The sequence below is a fragment of the Coptis chinensis genome, chromosome 3, assembly GCF_015680905.1.
Source record: "Coptis chinensis isolate HL-2020 chromosome 3, ASM1568090v1, whole genome shotgun sequence".
Taxonomy (NCBI): domain Eukaryota; kingdom Viridiplantae; phylum Streptophyta; class Magnoliopsida; order Ranunculales; family Ranunculaceae; genus Coptis; species Coptis chinensis.
Window position 1 is genome coordinate 121,834,626 of NC_141458.1, and position 21,017 is coordinate 121,855,642.

Consider the following 21,017-nt stretch of genomic DNA (forward strand, 5'->3'; position numbering starts at 1 on the left):
GGTTAATCAAAATAACTAAAATTCATCCAAAATCTACAAATTTCCAATTAAAAGTGAGATGAATTTCTAGAGAGACCAAAACAATATGGAAAACATCAACTTCAAAAACGGAAAAAATGTATGTTGATTACAACTAATTTCAATATAGCTTTACCAATTTAAAATGCATCTCTGATAATTTTGAATATCATGTTTAAGCTTTGTTTGATGTAATTCAAATTGTGAAATTGTGAAAGGACAAATGGGTTTTTTTTATAAGACAATTGTATTATTTGATTGCAGTACATCTTGGAGCAATACACACGCATCCTTGCCTGATGAGTGGCCTCGATTGACACACACACCTACAGCTTGCGCACATTAGATTTTCGTATTATTTATTTGTGGAAGAAATTGGCAGTTACAAATGAAAGGGTAAAAAGGAGAAATAAGAAGTTTTAAAAACAGTTAATACACCTAAAAAGTGACATGTTGTTAAAATTGGAGTAGAATCAAAAGATAATATTGGTCTTTCTCTAGACAAAAAACACACTAAAGAAAGTGTCTAGAGCCCAATTTCTAGTATCTAAAAGTGGGTTAAGAATTGAGCCCTAACTTAGGTACTTTCTATTTTAATTTTGAGCAGTCCACGTCATTATTAATACTATTTTAATATATTAAGACCATGTGAAGCCTAAGCATTCCACCACGCGTAAGAGCTAAGCCAAACCGTATGTCTATAAATACCCTACAATCAGGACCAGCATAGCAAATATCTTTCTTTGGCAGTGTGCGGGTGATTTATTTTTTAAAAAAGACAATTCTCAAGTGGACTCGAAGAGGTAAGGGGCCATTTGTTTTTGCCTCTTATAAGACCTTGAGGTCTTATAACCTCTTATAAGATGTGGCCCAGTGATTTTGGACATTTATTTGGTTTGTTTTTGCCTCTTATAAAATGATTCTAGAAATGTCTTATAAGAGGCTCGATTCTATAAGTACCAAAATTAGATCTGGGCCAATTCTATAAGTCTTATAACTTGGAAAATGACTCAAAACACCTCGATCCATATACCCAAAGCCTCATTTATCTCTTTCTTCCATTTTCATTATCTTATTTTCCAAATAACTCCATTACCCTAACCACCACCGACTACCACCACCACCACCACCACTGCCGCTATTGTCACCACCACCATCACCACCACCACTACCACCACCATCATTACCTCCACCACCACTACCATGAACTATTAAGACTATCACCACCACCATCTTTATTAAAACCACCACCACCACCACCACTACCACCCGTACTATTAAGACCAATATCATCACCTCCACTACCACCACCACCGTACTATTAAAACTATCACCACCACCACCACCACCGTGCTATTAAGACATCCACCACTTCTACTACCATCACCATCACCATGCTATTAAAACCAATATCATCACATCCACTACCACCACCACCGTGCTATTAAGACCACTGCCACTACCACTACCACCGCCAATTAAGGTAGTTTCCTAAAATTGATATTCTAATTATCAAAATTGATTTGAAACCGAAAATCAAACTATACGTTTATTTCAAATTAATATATTCAAGTTAAATGTGATGTAAAGTAGGGTTATATTTGTCAAATAACCATCTATAAGATGTCATGTATTTGTTTTTTCTATTTTTACAAGTGCTTATAAGATAAACTTAAAATTAAAAACAAACCACTTTATAAGACCATCTTATAAGACCCTCTTATAACACATGGTCTTATAAGACCCTCTTATAACTTAACCCAAAAAAACAAATAGCCCCTAAGTTTTCTCTTAATACGTGAGCGAAGAGAGAGACGGAGAAGACGAAGTTTGCAATTTTGTAAAAAAAAGAAGAGTTTGTTGGGGAGAATATTAATGGCTGATTCTCACTTTGTGAAATTTCATTAGAGGGCATGTGAAATATAAAGATGGATTCAAAGTGGGGATTGTTCGCAAAAGTTCAAAACTAGAGTTGTTTGTTTTAACACATATATTTCTGGAATGGGGGAATCACAAAACAGGATTTCCAAAAGTTGTTAATTATTTTTGTTCCAGAATGAAGGGTGTGATTGTTAGTATGGGAAATATTAGCGACTACGTCTCACTTTTGTAATTCAACATATTTCATTTGGTAGGAAGTAGTTTGCAGATATATTCTCCACCCTCTACAAATTCTGGGCATGGAGAAATTTCACGTGTAAAGTGAAAAATAAAGAGGGAACTTATTACTACCTTATGAAAATCTTACAAGCATAGAGTGGGACTTACTCGCGAAAATTTCAAAACTGTTTTAAATACTAGATTTCCTACTGATATCTTTGTTTCATAATATTGGATCTTTTCATGTCTGTTTTTGTTTTACACAATCCCCCATTTATTTATTAATTTTCACGAATCTTTCTATCGATCTCGTGATTTTAAACTATTTTGTTTTGATAGTTTAAGGGGTTTCTCATGGTACACCTCAAAATTTTCCTTTATCTGAATTACGAAAAACTGGTGCTTATTTTTACTTTAAAATGAAGGTTGTGTTTGATTGTGTGTGGAGAATATTAATTGCTGCTGCTTCTTAATTTATTGTCTGCTAAACTTCATGTCACAGTGAAATTTATTCGAATATCTCCACCATTGAGGAATTTCATGGGGCAGGTGAAATATTAAGATGGATTGTATTACCACATAAAAAGAATTTCTTACTTCAAAATGGGGGTTATTCACAAAAATTCTCCCTGGAATCTAACATACCCAAATTCTTTGCACGCATTGTTTTTCTTCTGTATGACCTTAACATTGTTACAATCATACATTTTTCATTCTATATTTTAATTTTCAAAACTAGAGTTGTTTGTTTTAAAATATATTTCGTGAGTTTGGGGGAGTGGGGAAAGGGTATCATCACATGGTTTTCAAGACAGAATTTTATCAAAACTGTTAATTATTATTGTTTCGGAACGAAGGGTGTGATTGGTTAGTAAGGGAGAATACTAATGTCTTTGTCTCAATTTTGTATTTCAGATATTTTGTTTTGTCGGAAGTATTTTGCAAATATATTCTCCACCCTCTACAAATTTGGTGGGAAACTTAATAGGGGGAGGGGCATGGAGAAATTTCACATGTAGCGTGAAAAATAAAGAGGGGATTGCCTTACGAAATTTTTATAATTACAAAGTGGAGCATTCTCATGAAAATTCTCCCTTGCAATCTAATACACAAAATTTTATAACTGATTATTATTTGTTTTTATAAAATGCTTTTGCGTTCTCTTCTAGTTATTATATTTTCTGTTTATTGTATTCTCTCTAGTTGGCAAATTGTACGAAATGGACCTTAAGCAATTTTTAAGTGATAGTGTTTGTCCTATCACACCCTTATGCTATACACTTTTATTGAGGTTATATTTGTACTGTGGTGTTACGATGGTAAGGAGCAAAATCGGAACTTGAAGTTGCTACATGCCCATTCGGTTTGCAATTGATAAGTTAGGCAGCAAGTCGATATCTTTGGTATTTTTTTTTGTGTGTGTGTACATGGGGGGGAGACTCTAATTTCCCCATCTAGTGAGGGGAAAATCCTAATTGGCTCATCTAGTTTGGGGGGGGGGGGGGTTTCTCGTGGTTTTCCAAACAAAAACAATGCTTGTTCTTTTTATCAAGTGTTTTCTTCTGGTGGATTTTCCTTCCCGGATTTTGGCTGCAGGCAGCAGGCTATACTACATAGTTAGCTGTTTTTTCGCTGCAGATCTCTCTCCTCCACCATACCCTTGCATGCAATGTTCTTGTGTCGGATCTTGGTTGAACTCTTCACTTGTTCCAGTGCCTACTTGATAGTTCAAGCTCGCATGCGGTCCTCAGGAGTCATAGGGAGTATGTTTGAAATGGATTACATGATATGCATAAACTTCTGTCACTGGTTAAGTGAGCACAATTTTTGGGAAATGGCGATTTCACTCCATGTTGATATGTTCTCTTTCTTGCAGGAGGTCAGTATGGAGGATGTGTGTGCTTATATATATAGACAGTTGCAACTATCCACTTGCCACTGCTGAATGTATTGAAGAGATGTACTCTAACTACTGGAAAAATGAGGTAACCTGAAACTGTTAACTATTATGTTGCCTTCTTTGTTGGAAACACACAAATATTTCGATCTCACATACATAAGTGCCTTTCCTGCTTTGTTGCATTATGTGTTGGAATCTCTAAGTGTATTTCGAAATACTTGTGAATGTGTGCAAAGTGGAGGAGATGAACCATATGTGTTCTCTCCACTTTAGTGCATAGTAGATAGTCCCACATTGGTTATCCACCACATCGGATAGGGTTCGGGCTTGGGCTTGGGCTTACTGTTGTGGGTAGTGGTTAGACCCGATAGCCTAAACTTGTTTTGCTTTTTTTCTTGAGTAGCAAGTTTTAGGTGTTTATTAGAGTTGGTCTCTCTTTCTCCTAACCTCTATAAATAGATTTGTGAGTCCATAGAAAAAATAGACTTGATCGAAGCTTCTCGTGAGAAAGCGTAAAACTAAAACCGATCCTTTTCTTCTTCTCTTCTTCTTCACCGGCCTTGAGAGAGTTATATTGTCGCGTTTACAGAGGGTAGTCCGTTCTAGTGCAAAGTCAAAGTGCTTTGTTAACCATTGAATCTGTGAGGAAGGGCATGCTGTTTTTGCCGCACCATTGGAATTGGGCGAAATCTTTCCTTAAGGACGACTTAATCCGCGCCTTGGTTATTCCCGATTCTATCGTCCTTGTTTCTTTATTGCTTCTTGTTCTTCCGTTTCTACTTTAGTTGTCTGTGTTCATACAACTATTCTAACAATCTTAAGGAAAGAGTTTGTAGTAGAACAAAGGAGAGTGCTTTTATCTGACAATCAAAGATAAGTCTTTTACTTTGAGTTATTGTTTGTGTTATTGGGTTATGACTTTAGAAATTTTCTAATAATTTCGTTTTTGATAGGGAAACCAATTAAAGATTGAATATTTATTGATCTTTTGTGGTTTATCAGACCCTATATGGTTGTAGACTTTTCTCCTATGTTTGTGGGAGTCAAATATGAGATTTCTATCAAGAAACACGTCAAAGTTCGTCTTTTTGACAGCTGCGTCACTCGTTACGGAAACTGCTATAACTTTCAGCTCAGAGCTCGGTTTTGCAATCCGCTTCTTGTGTTGGATAGCTGATTCAAAGAGCTTTCCAGTGGTATAAGGCTTGATACCCAATTCGTCCTGAGCTGGTTCAGAGTTACAGTTCTTTTGAACTGTTTTTCTGGAAGGAAGAAAATATGGTAATCCGGTTTTTCAATCGGTTAGGTATCGTATTCTTTCACTATTTGCAATTCTTTTGGTTTGATTATATAGTGATATTCTTGCCTTGAGTTGCATGCTAGTTTTCTTAGGAGAGAAATCCCTAAGCTTAAACTTTAATAACCTAGTCAACAAATTATCGTGTTTATCAATCGAGGAATTAATTGGGTTGACTAGAAGTAGTTGATATTAATTTTCTTTGTACATATGTAGATGTATGTAGATGGTCTAAGAGAGACCTTAAGATAGTTAATATCAACCACACTCAAATCTTGGATAGTAATTATAATGTATTCAATGCATAATTACTTATCTTTATTAGTGAACGCGTGTTGTTAGGCGATGGTTATAATTGTCTTGTTGTGAAAATACATGTTAGATGAAGTAACTTGTAGCTTATATCCAATATAGCATATGTTAAAGTTGTGTAGCATGCTAGTTTTGGATATTAATCATCGCCGGAATTTACTTTAAACTTGATAATAGTTTATTGGTAAAATTTTTCTAGTTAAAGAAGACATTAATGGATTGAGCCATTAGATGTTGTGGTAGTACTTGAGGTCTTGTTGATAGAATTATTCTATCTTACTTGAGCTCATATAAAAAGAGGAGGTGGAGTCCTCGGTTGTTTTGCATATTCGGTGGCTAGATTTGCTTAAATATTGTATACTTTTTGTTGTGAGGGGTACAGTTAAAGTTTACTTTTCCTGAACCTATGATATGATATTTACCATGTTTGGTATGAATGCATTATTTAACATTGACATGAAGTTTAACCATGTCATATATTATTAAGTAATGAGCATCGTTGTCTACGGGAGGAAACAATATGGGAAACAATCAATATCTTCTTAAACCTAATTTAGTCAAGGAGTGTAAGGTAATGGTTTGTCTTCTTAGACAATATCCTCCAGTGACAATTTTAGACAAGGAGATGTAACGCTTGTAGATTGTCTTATTAGGCATTATCCTCCTATGACTATGGATAAATAGCCAAGGTGATGTACAAGTCGTGGATTGTCTCCCCTATGACAAATTGGAATGTTGAATGATGAAAAGAAGGATGATAATGATATTATCTCGGGTAAAACCTTTTTCATCTAATTCTTCTATTCTTTAAAATTCATTTGAATCACTTGTGGATTTCCTTTCATATAGATAGCATGAACATAATATGACTATGTTTAATATGATCTAGAATCATAGACTTGAGTAAAGTATATTCTTGTCATAAGAGTGCATTTTATTGTTGTTGTTTCTTTTTAGTGTTTGTAGCGGTATAATGTGTTTTGCATGTAAGTTTGATTAGGTTGAGTAACCATTGAACTGGCTGTGGGGGTAGTGACCCATATGCATAACATTTGTTTTACCATAGTTCATCTCACAAGATAATTGGAAAGACAACTGAACTACAAAGTATGGAAAGGTCTTGGGCCTATCAAAAAATGCTTCAAAATGTGGGGGTGTCTTGCCAAGGCTATTGTGAATGAATCTAAAAGAAGTCTTTTTGAGACCTAGAATTATCTAGTAGATATTCATTGGTGAAACTCATAATAGTGATGTTTGTTTTAGGTTGTCATGAGTGATAACAATTTTGTAGATACCACACTATTATTGAATGTCTTATATGCTAATTTTATTTGAGGTTGTGCTTCGAGAAATTGGCATAATGAACTACATAAGATAATCTCATTATTTCTGCACAAGAAATTTGGAAGACTATCAATGAGTATTTCCACCATTCACGGTGATGATGTTTATATGTTTTTGAGGAAGATTCATTAACCTATAAGGAAGTTGTCTGTCTATGAGAAGTGTCCTTTTGAAGGATACAACTCCTCTAAAACTGGACTCTTGATTTATTGGGGGATCTATAGGTTGAATTGGATCTTCAAAAGAAAACTAAAACGTGATAGTTGTATTGCAAAATACAATGCTAATAATAATAGCCAAGGGGTTTCAATCGAGGAGACAAGATTTATACTATTTTGAAACCTTGCTCATATAACTAGAATTTCTTCTACTGAATTCTAAAGACTCTAGTTGAGTAGTCAGGCGGAACTACAATACCAAGTAGTACCCGTGATGAGTCAAGGTATATACAATTTAGTTAAATCTTTGTATGAGTTGATTCAAGCCTATAAATGGCATGAGCAATTCAACAACATATTAGTGTCATATGGATGTCAAAGCACCGTTGTTGATAAAAATATGTACTTTCTTTAGAGCAAAGCAAGACATATGTGTTAATCTCTCTTTGTTTAGATGATTTAATATCATGAGTGCTAGCATTGAGAATGTGTATGATGAGGAGAAATTCTATTTGAAACACATCATAAACCGGCCATTGAAAATGATAGTTTATTATGTTGTTAAACTCATTTCAGAATCGCTATATTAGGTTATCAAGATGTTGACGTTTGAATATGGTTGAAGGCCACAGCCGTACCTTTAAACCGCACCTACCGGATGGTATAGGGAATTTTCACCTTCTGATTAATTGAATGACCGGGTGAATATAGGAATTAAAACTCATGTTGGTCTCATTATATTGTTATAGCACTTAGTAGAAATATTTTTCATTGAAAAGTATGGATATTATGATAGTAAGCATGTGTTAACACCTTTTGTGGCAAATATCCATCTTATGAAAAAATAATCTCATCAGTTTTCTCATACTAAATAAGTCAATATCATTGGTAGCCAATTGTACTTGATGGATAATGTATGTGAGACATGACATTGCCTACATTAATGGCATACCGAGTTGATAACCCATTGTGTCCTTATAAGGAACTTTGATGTATATTGTCGATTATCCAAGTATTATAAGTGAGCCATTGATTATGGACCGATATTTAGTAGATTTCCATCATTGTTAGAAGGGTAATATGTTATAAACCGGATCAAAATTAATGTTTATGTGTTTACCTTTGGTGGAAATTGAGTGTCTTGGATATCATCCTTTTTAATCGCCTTTAGAAAAGGCATGTGATGATGCCGAGTGGGTTAGCAACCTCTTGGCAAATCTTCCCATTGGCTCTAAGCGACCTCGATGTATATATGCTTAACCGCCTCTCATTGAATAGCTAAGACATGTTATCTTATGTGCAATGGGAAAAGAATACATGTAAGTTGAGATATAACTTAATCAAGCAAACCGCTAGAGATTATGTTAGGTTGGACTTAGTTTGGCCACATGTCTAACTCGCACCACTTCTTTGGAGGCAAGTGGTTTATCGTCGAGGGGATGGGACTTTTGCCTTAGATAGAGGGCTTACACCGACGCAACCCCACCTATGTGATTGGAGATTCCATGAATTAGGTTCAAAGGGAAAAACAAGTCACCTCCGCCGCCCGGTATGCTATTGTCTTTCTTTGAGGCGCCCCACCCTATGACTAGATAGCATTATTGTATACTTTGTATAACTTGAATAGCAATGAGAAAAGGTCGAAGTTATTTTACTCTTAATGGAATCCATAGTCCATTATTTTTTATGAGATAGTGTATTCTAACCGCTATGTACACTTGATGGATATCCACCTCACGTGAATGTAGAACTGGGTCGGTTCTTATGAGTATTCGTGCAAGTACTTCTGTAGAGCATTCACATAGCACGTGCAAAATGTAAGGAGGGCCAAAAAGCATAAACACCTTGAAACGGGCATATAATGAAAGAGCAATGTGGGTGCATGTCCTCTATTTTACTACAAGGGAATGTTGGTTCAAAGATTTTTAATCCACCACTTTCACGCATTATTATAAGACATGTTACCCTATGGTCGGTTCAAGCCCGAAAAGCACCAAGATCTTATGCATTGTTTTTTCGATTCTCTCTGGCATTTCGTTAACCCTTTTCTTTTGTAATATCCTATTCCAAAATAGTGGGGGACTATTAGTATTTTGAAATAGTGGGGGATTGTTGGAATCTCTAAGTGTATTTCGAAATACTTGTGAATGTGTGCAAAGTGGAGGAGATGAACCATATGTGTTCTCTCCACTTTAGTGCATAGTAGATAGTCCCACATTGGTTATCCACCACATCGGATAGGGTTCGGGCTTGGGTTTGGGCTTCTTGTTGTGGGTAGTGGTGAACCACTAATAGCCTAAACTTGTTTTGCCTTTTTCTTGAGTAGCAAGTTTCAAATGTTCTATTAGGAGTTGGTCTCTCTCTTTCTCCTAACCTCTATAAATAGGATTTGTGAGTCCATAGAAAATAGACTTGATCGGGAAACTTCAACTCGAGAGAAACGAAAAACTAAAACCTTTTCTTTTCTTCTTCTCTTCTTCGGCCACCGAGAGAGTTATATTCTTCGTTCTAGAGGGTACCGTTTCTAGTGCAAAGTCGTCTTTGTTAACCATTGAATCCTGTGAGGAAGGCGCCAACTTTGCCTTTCTCGCACCATTGGAAGTGGGGCGAAATCTTTCCTTAAGGGCGAGCAATTTAGCGCCTTGGATTTATTTGGTTATTCTTGTCCTTGTTTCGCCCTTTTTCTTTATTCTTCTATTCTTTCGTTTCTACTTTAGTTCTTTGTGTTCATACAACTATTCTAACATTATGTATTTTATCCCTTCTCAATTTGAACGGCCCAACTATGCCTAAATTAGTGCAAGCCTACTAAAATACAAAGAAACACAATCTCCACATTTTATAGTCCTTAATTCTGGTCTTCTACTAGTTATGGATGGCTGCAACTGTTTGGAGAACTTCTATTGACATAGGAAACAATATGGTTTGGAATGTCTTACTCGCACTTACAGGAATTTTCTAATCTCACTGTCTGATATGCAGATTGGGTGTTTTGGTAAATTGTGTAAAATAATTAGTTAAGTTGTTATTCTAAAGCTGGCAGATATGGTTGAATATGCCACCCATTTAAACTTGAGCTATATCGCCAAAGCCTATGATTGCAGAGTTCTGGCCGTGCCCAGCCAAATGGGTTGGAAATTTGATTTAAATGCAAAGATGAGGGCTATCCTCATTGAATGAATAACTGAGGTATATGAAATGCTTACTGATATTGCTCAACTCTTAGATTAGAAAACATCTTAGGTCTGCTTTAAACATTCGTAACGAACACCTAGATACTGGTTTAGTATAGCTGCCATTGAAATCTCCCGATTGAAACAACAGGTAAGTTTTTGTTCAAACTTATGGAAGATTTATTAGTATTACTGCCTTGCAGAGCTTGTGATCACAAGGATGTATCAGTCCAGTTATATTACACAGATCTTGTACTTACTATATTTTCTATACGTTCTTCTAGGTTTACTTTATTCTAACTTTTTTTGTATATTTGACATCTCCTACATATTTTATTTGGATTAATCCTCTTCCATGTTTTTTTGGCCCATTACCCGTTTTGGAGTTTCTGAGTTTTACATGTTTACTTGATCTGATTTTCTCTGTTGCTTTGAGTTGTCTTTGTTGTCTGGAATTTTGCAAAGTTCAACATGCTTGCTTTGCTATCCTTGCTTTCATTTTAAAACCTTTATAGTAGATGGTTAACGTGATTAACTTCTTTTTTGGGAAGGTTGTATGGACTTATTACAAGTCGTTTATATAAAGGTCTCACAATTCTTGGGTGGGGGAAGATTTAGAACACTGCTTGAAGAAGGGAAAGTCGCTTAAGAGTCAAGAGAGTTCAAGGACCCAAAAGGTAAGGTATAATTGTCTCATCTATGGGTTCCCAAGACGTTTTAGTATTTTACCATGGTGACTTCTTCAGACCTTGTGATTCTGGCCATTTCCTCGGATGATGTACTTATGGCTTGTGCCTGGTTCCTATAGAAGTAAGGTTACCGCTATTTTGTCAGCGTTTGAGTTTACCATGACCTCTTTAATGTGTTCTTTCACGTACCCAATTTGTTTTTGTTTTATTTACTTTTATGGTCTATGTTGTTGCAAGTTGCAACTTTGTTTTGATTTCCTTTTTATCTTTTCGCTTTTAGTTTTATTAATTTTGTGGAGTAATTCATATTGTCACCCACTTGGTTTGCTGTCCCTATAATGATCATATACAAAATTTTAAGGTCAGTAAATTCAAGTTTTGGTTAGTTGGGTCAATTGTATTTAGGACTATGATTTTTACTGACTGATTTTCGTATTCATTCTTTTGTTTGGAAAAGTCATCTAGGTCATTTGCATTATAGAATCTAGATAGGTTTTTGTTAGGGCACATCCTTGATAGAATGATGATTCAAATATGTTAGCCTGAAGAAACTTGCATCTGGTCACCTATGTGGAACATCACATACCTATTGAATATTTGAGAGTCGTGTGAAAATCCCGATGTATCACATCTCCCGATGATTTGCCAGATATTTGAAGGACACAGGTGAGCTTGCGTGTATTATGTCGGTGGCCTTTAGAGTCTAGATGTACTTATCCTTGTTATTTATTTCAATTCTACTTTTATTGTTCTTTTATTTATCAAAATCACTACTTAAGAGTTCTATGAGTAGTCAATTAATTAGACTCGTCCAGTTTACTTGGAGAATTGTTAGTGAGACCTGAGAGTAACTGTTAGTTCGTTAATATTATGTGTTTGAATTAATGCTTCAGTTATGCGACTTAACGGTTTTCCCTATGTCCGCGTTTGAGTTTGTGTACTTTGGTCTAAATCTTAAAAGCTTATAATAGATTAATAGGACATGGTCAATGTTGAGATATGTTTACGTGTCTCTGGTCCCCAGTATGTTGCTTGATTGTCTCCTCTGGTTTTGCAGGTTGCTAAGTTAAGCATACTGCGTAGTTGTGCACTTATGTTGTATGAATTTCACACTAGAGGAGGAAAAGGTGTCATCCAATCATGTAACATAGGTAACTTTTGCATCTGCCTAAAATCTATCAGTTAGGTGATAGAAACCTGAGGTGAGATTGTGAGAACCGTGAACACCTGCTTTAAGGCAACACTAAAAAATAATAAATAAAACAACTTACTAGCCCTTTATTTTGACATTTTTAGCAGTAGTAGACTAGTAGTGGTAGTTATTTATTTATTTATTATTTCATTTTAAAGAATTGAACTTCTATTTGATGTATCATGAAGAACTCTTTGGAATTGGGGTTGAGGCCCCATGATCTTATGTATTCCCGACTTCCCATGCGAGGCGAGGCTTTATATTCCTGTTTTCAGTCCATAGTCCATACATCAAAGGAAGGGATTGATGTAACTTTTTGAAATAAAAATGTAAAGAAACTTGTAGTAACTGTGAATTATTGAGCCCACAGATACCAGGAGGCCTTCCGTGCATTGCTTGATGTAGGCCTTATTAGAACGACCACTGGCAACCGCGTCTTTGGTGCCCTTAAGGGTGCATTGGATGGTGGGCTTGACATTTCTCACAGTGACAAGAGGTTTACTGGATTAAGAAAGAGGAGAAGCAGTTGGATGCAGAGGTTACCGGAAATATGTCTATGGTGGCCATATTGCTGCTTATATGAGGACACTAATAGAGGATGAGCTAGAGAAGTACTAGACCCATTTCTCTGAGTATATTAAGAAAGACATTGAACCTGAAGGCATAGAAGAACTGTACAGAAAGGTACATGCTGCTATTCGTGCTGATCCAACAGCAAAGAAATCTGAGAAAAAGGCTCCAAAGGCGCACAAGAGGTTCAACTTGAAGAAGTTGACATATGATGAGAGGAGAAACAAGTTTATTGCGCGATTGAATGTGTCATATTAGCCTCTGTGCAGAATGTGTCATGGAAATTGTGAGTCTCTCCTCATCTTCTGTGGCAATGCCCCTTTGTTTGCGAACTCTGGAAATGGTTGGCTGATATGTTCAAAGTCACAAGACCCTTTGCTAACTTCATGGAAGGAATTAAACTAACTAAGTACTGGAGTCCTACTCTTAAACAGATATGGAACACAAGTTTGGTGGTGGACATGGTTACCATGAAACAGAGGAATAAGCTCTATTCCGAAGATGTCACACTTGATTTGAGGTCCTCCAAAATCTTTATCAAATACCAAATCAGGTGTTCTGTCGGCCTCACCAAAACCCATATGTTTAACTCAATTGATGATCTGAGCATCTTGAGATCATGGAATATTTCTGAGACCTAGACTTGCTCCCAATATACAAGAATGTCAATGGGTTTTGGTGCTAGTTTAATGCTGATGGTGTTTTGGTGCTAGTTTAATGCTGATGATGCTAGTTTTGGGAACCCAAGACCGTTGGGCATTGGAGTTACTTATAGAGACAACGAGGGTGCATTCGAACTTGTGCTCAGTAGCAACTTGATATGCACAAGCTTTCGAGCCGAATGCAATGCTATTGTGATGGGTGCAGAACTTGCTCTTGCAAGGGGATGGAATCACATATGGATTGAGTCAGACTCTACATTAGCCGTAGGTGCTTTTGGTACGGGAAATGTCCCTTGGCAGCTCAAGGCGGGATGGAATAACTGTGTACACAACTTCCAGTCACCCAAACTTATCTCGATTTGGAGGGAAGCAAATTTTTCTGCGGATTTGGTAGCAAAAAATGGCGTGAGTCTTTTGGACAATCAAAACATAATATATGAGGGCCGGCCTACATGGTTACACAAGTGGGAGTCTCCGTTTGGGTACTATTATAGGTTTCCTTAAATTGCTTGTAGGATGTTCCACTGTTCCGATGGTTGTAACAGTATGAACTTTTGAGGAGGGATGTAATGTAAGGTAACTCTCCTCAAAACCACTATACATTCTTCCTTTTTTAAATATATCTTTAACCTTACCAAGCAAAAAAAAAAAATTTGACATTTTTTTCCTTTAAAACCTAACCAATTTGACATTGTATTGTACGTTGAAAGTTCAACTTAATTTCTCTTTGGCTTTAAATCTACAATTGTTTTTTTAGATTTTCAAGAATACTTTCGTGATAGATTATCAATCCATCGGAAAAACTCAAGTGAGCAGTTTTTGTAGACATAAATAATTGCTCATTAGGCTAAGTCCAATGGTTTGGTGCGCCATCCCGCCAAACCACAATAGCATAGTGTATACAGTTAGCAGCTTAGCGTTTCCCAACCCAATGGTTATTTTTTTTTTGGGACTCTTCAACCGCCATTCCACAGGCGTGTGGAAAAAAAGATTTTTTAGGACTCTCAACCGCCAGATTGCCTATGGCGGATTTTTTTTTTTTTTTTTTGACTCTCCAACCGCCATTCCAACATGCGGTGGAAGAAAAAAAAAAAAAAAAAAAAAAAAAGAAAAAAAGAAAAGAAAATAGGACTCTCAACCGCCAGTGGCTATGGCGGTAGGATTTTTTTTGAGACTCTCCAACCGCCATTCCCACAAAAAAAAAAAAAAAAAATATATATATATATATATATATATATATATATATTTTTTTTTTTTTTTTTTTCTCTAGCCCATTCCCAAAGGCGTGTGGTTTAGATTTCTTTTACCCGCCACTTTGAGTGGCGTGTAGACTTTGACGCTTATCCCGTTAAAATCGACGCTATATATAAGTAAACTTATACCGACATAATGCCATGGGTTAGGCTTTTGACGCACCATTGGATCAAAATATGCGTGATATTTGGTGTTTTGCCGCACCATTGGACTTAGCCTTAGAGAATAAAGATAGAACTAACTTGATAACTCGATACCACATACCATCATGCCAATTACATATATTAGACCCAAAAAATCTATTTAGACTCCCTTCATAACTCCCTAGCGACTTTTTATCTTACATGGTACCCAAATTATATTTCTATTTCCAAAAATAAAAAAACAAAAATAGAAACAAATAAATAAATAATAACTTGCCCAATTAAATAACAAAACCCAAAATAGTAAGAAATAATAACAAAAAATTCTCACTCCCTCTTTCTTTCTTTGTCAAAAACGCCCCTAAAAAACCAAAACCCAAAAAAAAAACACACACACACACACGCCATACCCCTCTTGAATGGAGAACAAAAAATCATACGATTCTATTGACTTAAACAAATATGTAGATGAACTAGACATGGAAAATAATAAATGGTTTGAATATCAAAATGGTGTGACTGAAGATGAAGATAGTAAAATAGGATGATTTGTTTGCCACACCCCATTCAACTTTTTAATTTTTTCTTTCTTTATTTTCTTTCTTTTTTTGGCTGTGGAAATATTAGTAAGTTTGTTGATTTATTTATTACTATTTTTAGTTTTAGTATTTAATTAGGTATTTGTTATGAAATCCGTGGGCTTATATGGATGCCCACCATTGATATGTGTTTATCCTGATAATCTTATATCTTGGTGTTTATCTCCTGATAATCTTTTATCTTGGTGTTTATCCTGATAATCCTTTATCTTGGAAATGAGGTTACCTAGTTGTATATAAAGGTAACCTCCTCCCATTAAGACTTACCTCAATGAATAAGAATTCTCTCTATCTCATTCTCTAATTGATTCAATACATGTTAAGTTAGTGTGGTGTTCTCTCTAAGTCGGTTTAATTCTAACAGTGTTCTCTCCAAGTCGGTTTAATTCTAACACGTTATCAGCACGATAGTCTCTAGCTTTGGATTAAAGGTATGTGTGTTTAACTTGTGATTAAATCGTATTCAAACTTATTGATACCATATTAAATTCGTTACTGTCGGATTTGACTTTACTGTAGAATAACATATGTATATGTATGTTATTACGAGATATTAGTGTATTGCAATTTCTCTTTTAATTTTGAATGAGAAATCATGGAATTAGCAGTGTACACTGCACACCACGAAATAAAAAGCTCAATACAGAAACTCACGCATGCTGATACGCTGGTTACTAGTCCAAGTGATATTTAACAAACCTTTTGATCTAATTATTGAAGTTCAAGAAAAAGCTTGTTTGCTAAATATAAAACAGGTGTAACATAAAGCCAATGATGAAATTGTTGTGGTTATATATATATTTTTATTTTTAGTTATCTTACTATATAGAAAAATATGGGGTATGATGAATAGTGTTTTCACGTACGTCACAGGGGCAATTTGGTAATTTCACATCCTCTTTTATTTTTTACTTTTTTTTGTCATTTTGTAGGGGCAAAATTGTAGTTTTATAGTTTTTTAAATTAATTTCTAATCATAATAGGCCTTAGGGCATCTCCAATGGGGGTGTAAAATTACAACTCTACATAGGCGTCACTAGGATTTTACAACTCCAATTGTAAATTATTGTAGAGTCTATAAATATCCACTCTCTATTGTTCCCAATGAAAAAGTGTAAAAAAGTTCAATTTTAAATTCGGATGACACTTCATTTAAAGAGGACGTCATTTCAAGTGTCGTCCAAGTTTAAAATTTTCAAATTGTGACTTTAGAAATAAATAGGGATGACACTTCAAGTAACATCCGATTTTTTTTTACTCAGACGTCTGTTTGAGTGTCGCCTAGACTTTTTATTAGCTAATAATGAGAGGGAGAATTTCTCACCCTCTCTATCAACTAATATTCTATTATCTACGGTATAACACCCCCATTGGAAAGAGTTTTTTGATATTTGGAGTGTAAAATTTTCACTCTATACGGTTTACACCCCCCATAAGAGATGTCCTTATATTTGAAAAAGTCAAACAAATAGGGGTAAAATAGTCTTTTTTCCATATGTTATAAGGGTATAATTGTAACTTTCCGTTCTTTTTAAATATCAAAACTTTGCCATTTGTCTTTATTGGTGGGTCTCCTCATCACGTGAGAAAGTTAAACAACGGCTGCCCACAGTTGAATACGTGTGCAGCACGTGCCTTTTGCTAGCATTGTTTAAGAAAACAAGTTGATATGTCGTAAGAAAGATTATTGTGTTTATGAATGTTTGGCTACGGCGAAATTGTTTTACCGGATTCTAAGGGGTATAAATTGCTTTTTGGTGCCGGAATCGGTACTGTTTCGACCACTGGAATTGGTGGTGTTTGATGTCGTCATAGGTACTTGTATAGGCCGTTGAATTCGATGAACTAGGCCTGACCATTTATATTGGATGGGTTGGTTTGTTTAATTTTATGATGAAACCAAAGATTGAAGTGTTTTTGTTTAATTGATCTAACCCTTTGATAGTTTTGTTTCGTGCCCTAAGATGAGAGGTAGGTAGAAGACGATGATGTCATCAGGACATTATCACTCATTAAAGATCTCCTTGGGCTTTAAGTCTATGTTTTACCTGGGCTTCAAAAGTTAATGTTACTGTTATAGGCTTCTATCATTTGTTTGTTTCGGACCTAACTTCTTATAAACTGACTTGGGTCTGACCAGTTTGGATCGAGCCATTTTGACACTTAAGGACTAGGTCTGATTGACTATATCGACTTGGTCAGGTCCAATCCATAAGGACTGGTCCGGTTTTGGCCCATTACAGTGGTCATTTATGTAGGCCCAATTCATTTTTATAGCTATTTTGTTTTCAAGAACTTGAAGTTCTAACATAAATAAAGACTCGAAGTTCTAAAATCATGAACGTGAATATTTGATGCCATCAATTTTTTTAACTCCATATATGTTTAATCTGTTACAGTTACTTGAAAGATGTCAAACCTTACTAAACTCGATTTTCAAGCTCTTTCAATTAGAGCCGACAATTATTTATCATGGTAGTTGGATGCCAAGATCCATTTACAATCTAAAAAACTTGGTGATGCTATTAAAGAAGGAAACAAAATGAGCCCAGAGGAAAAGGCCACAGCTCTCATACTCCTACGTCATCATATTCATGATGACTTAAAGAATGAGTACCTAACAGAGGAAGACCCAGCAGGTCTTTGGAAATCCCTGAAGGATAGGTATGATCACCAGAAGATGGTCATACTACCAAATGCTCAAAGTGAATGGCTAAACCTGAGGTTCCAAGACTATAAGACAGTTTTTGAATACAACTCTACTTTGTTTAATATAGTTTCTCGGTTGAAATTGTGTGGTGAAAATGTAATTGATGAGCAGATGTTAGAGAAAACTCTTTCTACCTTTCATGTCTCGAATGTGCTCTTGCAACAGCAGTATCGAGAGAGACGATTCTCCAAATATTCTGATCTTATAACATGTCTCCTTGTTGCGGAGCAAAATAGTAACCATTTAATCAAGAACCACAACTCCAAACCAACTGGTCAATGGCAATTCCAGAAGCAAATGCCGACTTTTCGAAGTTAGTGGTAGCGGGTAAAGGACATGGGAGAGGGCATGGAAGAGGCAGAAATACTGGGAGAGGTGGTCGAGGTTATCATCCTTATGGAGATGGCAATGGTAATAGAAAAAAGGATTATTGGAATACTAATGACCAACAAAAGGGAAATTGGAACAAGTGGACAGCTCCACCGCATAAAGGGGACTCAAATCCTCATAACAAACAAAAGGAGAGCAGTGATATTTGCTTGCTGATGTGGTGGTAATGATGGACATTGGGCAAAATACTGCTGAGCTCCTATAGAAGAGGTTGAAAAGTATAGAGTCTCTAGGAAAATGGAAACAAATGTGATAGAGAATTGGAAGAGTGACCACTTTAATGATGGTACTCATTTGGATTGTTCCGATTTCCTTGAGGTTTATTATGAGGATCCAAATAGCAATGGGCAAGTTTCATCCTTGGAATGATTTATTTAGTTAATTATATTTTTATTACCAGTTCATGGACGTTTACAGTTAATATTGTGTTCTCTTCATGGAAAGTCTAGGCCTTGATTGTCGTTAATATTTTGAATTTCCTTATTTTGAATCTCAAGTTTTATTTTTCTTCACACTTGTGCTAGTATCAATCTTTACAAATTTATTTTGTTTTATGTTAAAATGTATGGATATATAAATGGAGAAAATTATTATGGATATATGTCCGGTAGACTATACCCATAAATGAGAAAGACATTGTGTATCATATCTAACGTTGGGAGCAAAAACTCACTTAGACAGTCTGTATTATATAATTGTCAATTTAATGAGACAGTCTTCCCGTCGTTAGGGGGAGAAAAGCAATGGTTGCTCTAAGAAACGACGTGAAGCAACTTGGATCACGTCCTCTGTCTTAATAAGGATAATGAATGTGACTACATGAGATAAGGAGAATGATACACTTGCAAGCGGTTGCAGAGAAAATGCCTAAGCATTTAATGATATGGTAAAAGTAACCATGAATGTGCCAGCCAGAATTGATGTTCCATTTGGACGGGGTCCAAACATGGCGACAAATGAATCTACTATACGCTAAAAACGTGGTAGACCTATAGGATCCAAAGAGAGTGCTCCTAGGAGTGGAGAACTGAGGAACCATCTTGTCCAAATAATAGCCAGGTAATGGCTGAAGCTCCATAAACAAATAATGAAAATGTGCAAATATCCAAATTCACTGAAATGCCTATATATGGTTGCCCATGGAGAGGCACAGGTACCTGAAAATGAAGAGATCGATCTCAATATTCCATGCATGTTCAGGTGAATTGTGGGATAGGAAAGCACTTGTCATGGATGACATATTTAGCTATGGTATAACTATTGGAACATCAAAGGACAATGATGAAAAATAAATGAACCACATGTTTTGTCGACAAAGGAAAGATTGGCCAAATCTAGAATTTGCTATTAAAGCATAATTAAACTCTTTGAAAAACGTGGTGTGGACCTATAGTACAATCCGAAGTTGGATTCAATATAGTAGCAGCAAGTTTGGTTGGTATAAACTTGATTGGGACTCTTAAGGAATTAGAGAAAACTGCTGACTATAGATTTTTTTTGAAATGAAATGGACAAAGCACATGGTTGTGCGGAACTTGGATTTGGATGATGATCCATTTCAATCAAAGGAAGAACATGAGGAAGTTCTTGGTCTTGAAAATATTCTACTTGAGTGATGTTGACGCATTAATGTATCTAGCACAATACGTGCACAAGATTAAACATTGGATTTTCTATTAGTTTCTTATCAAGATATAATTGTGCACATACACTTAGACACTGGAATGATCTCAAAGACATATTGAGATATTTTTATAGAATAACTGGTATGAAACTATTTTATTTTTATGGTTCCACTAATGACTGATCTATTTGGCTATGCAGTCTTTGGTTATCTATGAGAATAATGCAGCTTGTATAACCCAGATTCAAAAATGATTTATAAAAGGAGATAGGACAAAACACATTTCGCCAAAATTGTTTTACACTCACCAGCTTCAAAAGAAGAAGCAGATTAAGGTCGAGCAAGTTCGTTCTAGTGACAACCTTGCTGATCTCTTCACTAAATCACTATCGAAGCATACATTTCAAAAGCTTGTATATGGGATCGGCATGCGCAGATCGAGTTCACCACCAAGCCATATAAAAACTTGTCTTTATCAGGGGGAGTAATAGAACAGGGGGAGCATCTTGAAGAATGTGTCCCAGGAAATATGCACTATACTCTTTTCCCTTATCTAGGATTTATCCCACTGGGTTTTCCTAGTAAAGGTTTTAATGAGGCAGTATTAAACAAGTCACAATGATTCTGAGTAATGTTGTACTCTTTTTCCTTCGCTTTGGTTTTTTCCCACTGGGTTTTTCTTAGCAAGGTTTTAATGAGGCAACTGTTATTGGATAGTTATAGAGCATCCAGAAGAATGCTACAAAAGATGCATCCACCATAATTTCCACATGAATGGTGGACATCCAATAGGGAGTGTTATTAAATCCGTGGGCTTATATGGATGTCCACCATTGATATGTGTTTATCTTGATAATCTTATATCTTGGTGTTTATCCTGAT

At 35.7% G+C, this 21,017-nt stretch overlaps 1 protein-coding gene and 1 long non-coding RNA gene across 4 annotated transcripts; both read left to right on the forward strand.

Moving 5' to 3' along the window:
* The first annotated feature begins 1,803 nt into the window (after nt 1-1,803).
* On the forward strand, nt 1,804-14,077 carry LOC147513898 (uncharacterized). 3 transcript variants are annotated; one of them, XR_015215743.1, is made up of 4 exons: nt 1,804-3,881; nt 3,995-4,103; nt 10,854-11,657; nt 12,049-14,076. It is a non-coding gene; the product is annotated as an uncharacterized LOC147513898 (long non-coding RNA). The 3 variants fall into 3 exon arrangements; XR_015215741.1 differs by having other exon boundaries at nt 10,854-14,077; XR_015215742.1 differs by having other exon boundaries at nt 1,804-2,667; nt 10,854-14,077.
* A 3,876-nt stretch (nt 14,078-17,953) lies between these two features.
* LOC147513899 (uncharacterized) lies at nt 17,954-18,439 on the forward strand. Its single transcript, XM_086598977.1, has one exon. It carries the CDS (start codon nt 17,954-17,956, stop codon nt 18,437-18,439), a length of 486 nt encoding a protein of 161 aa, XP_086455103.1.
* Nucleotides 18,440-21,017: the final 2,578 nt, after the last annotated feature.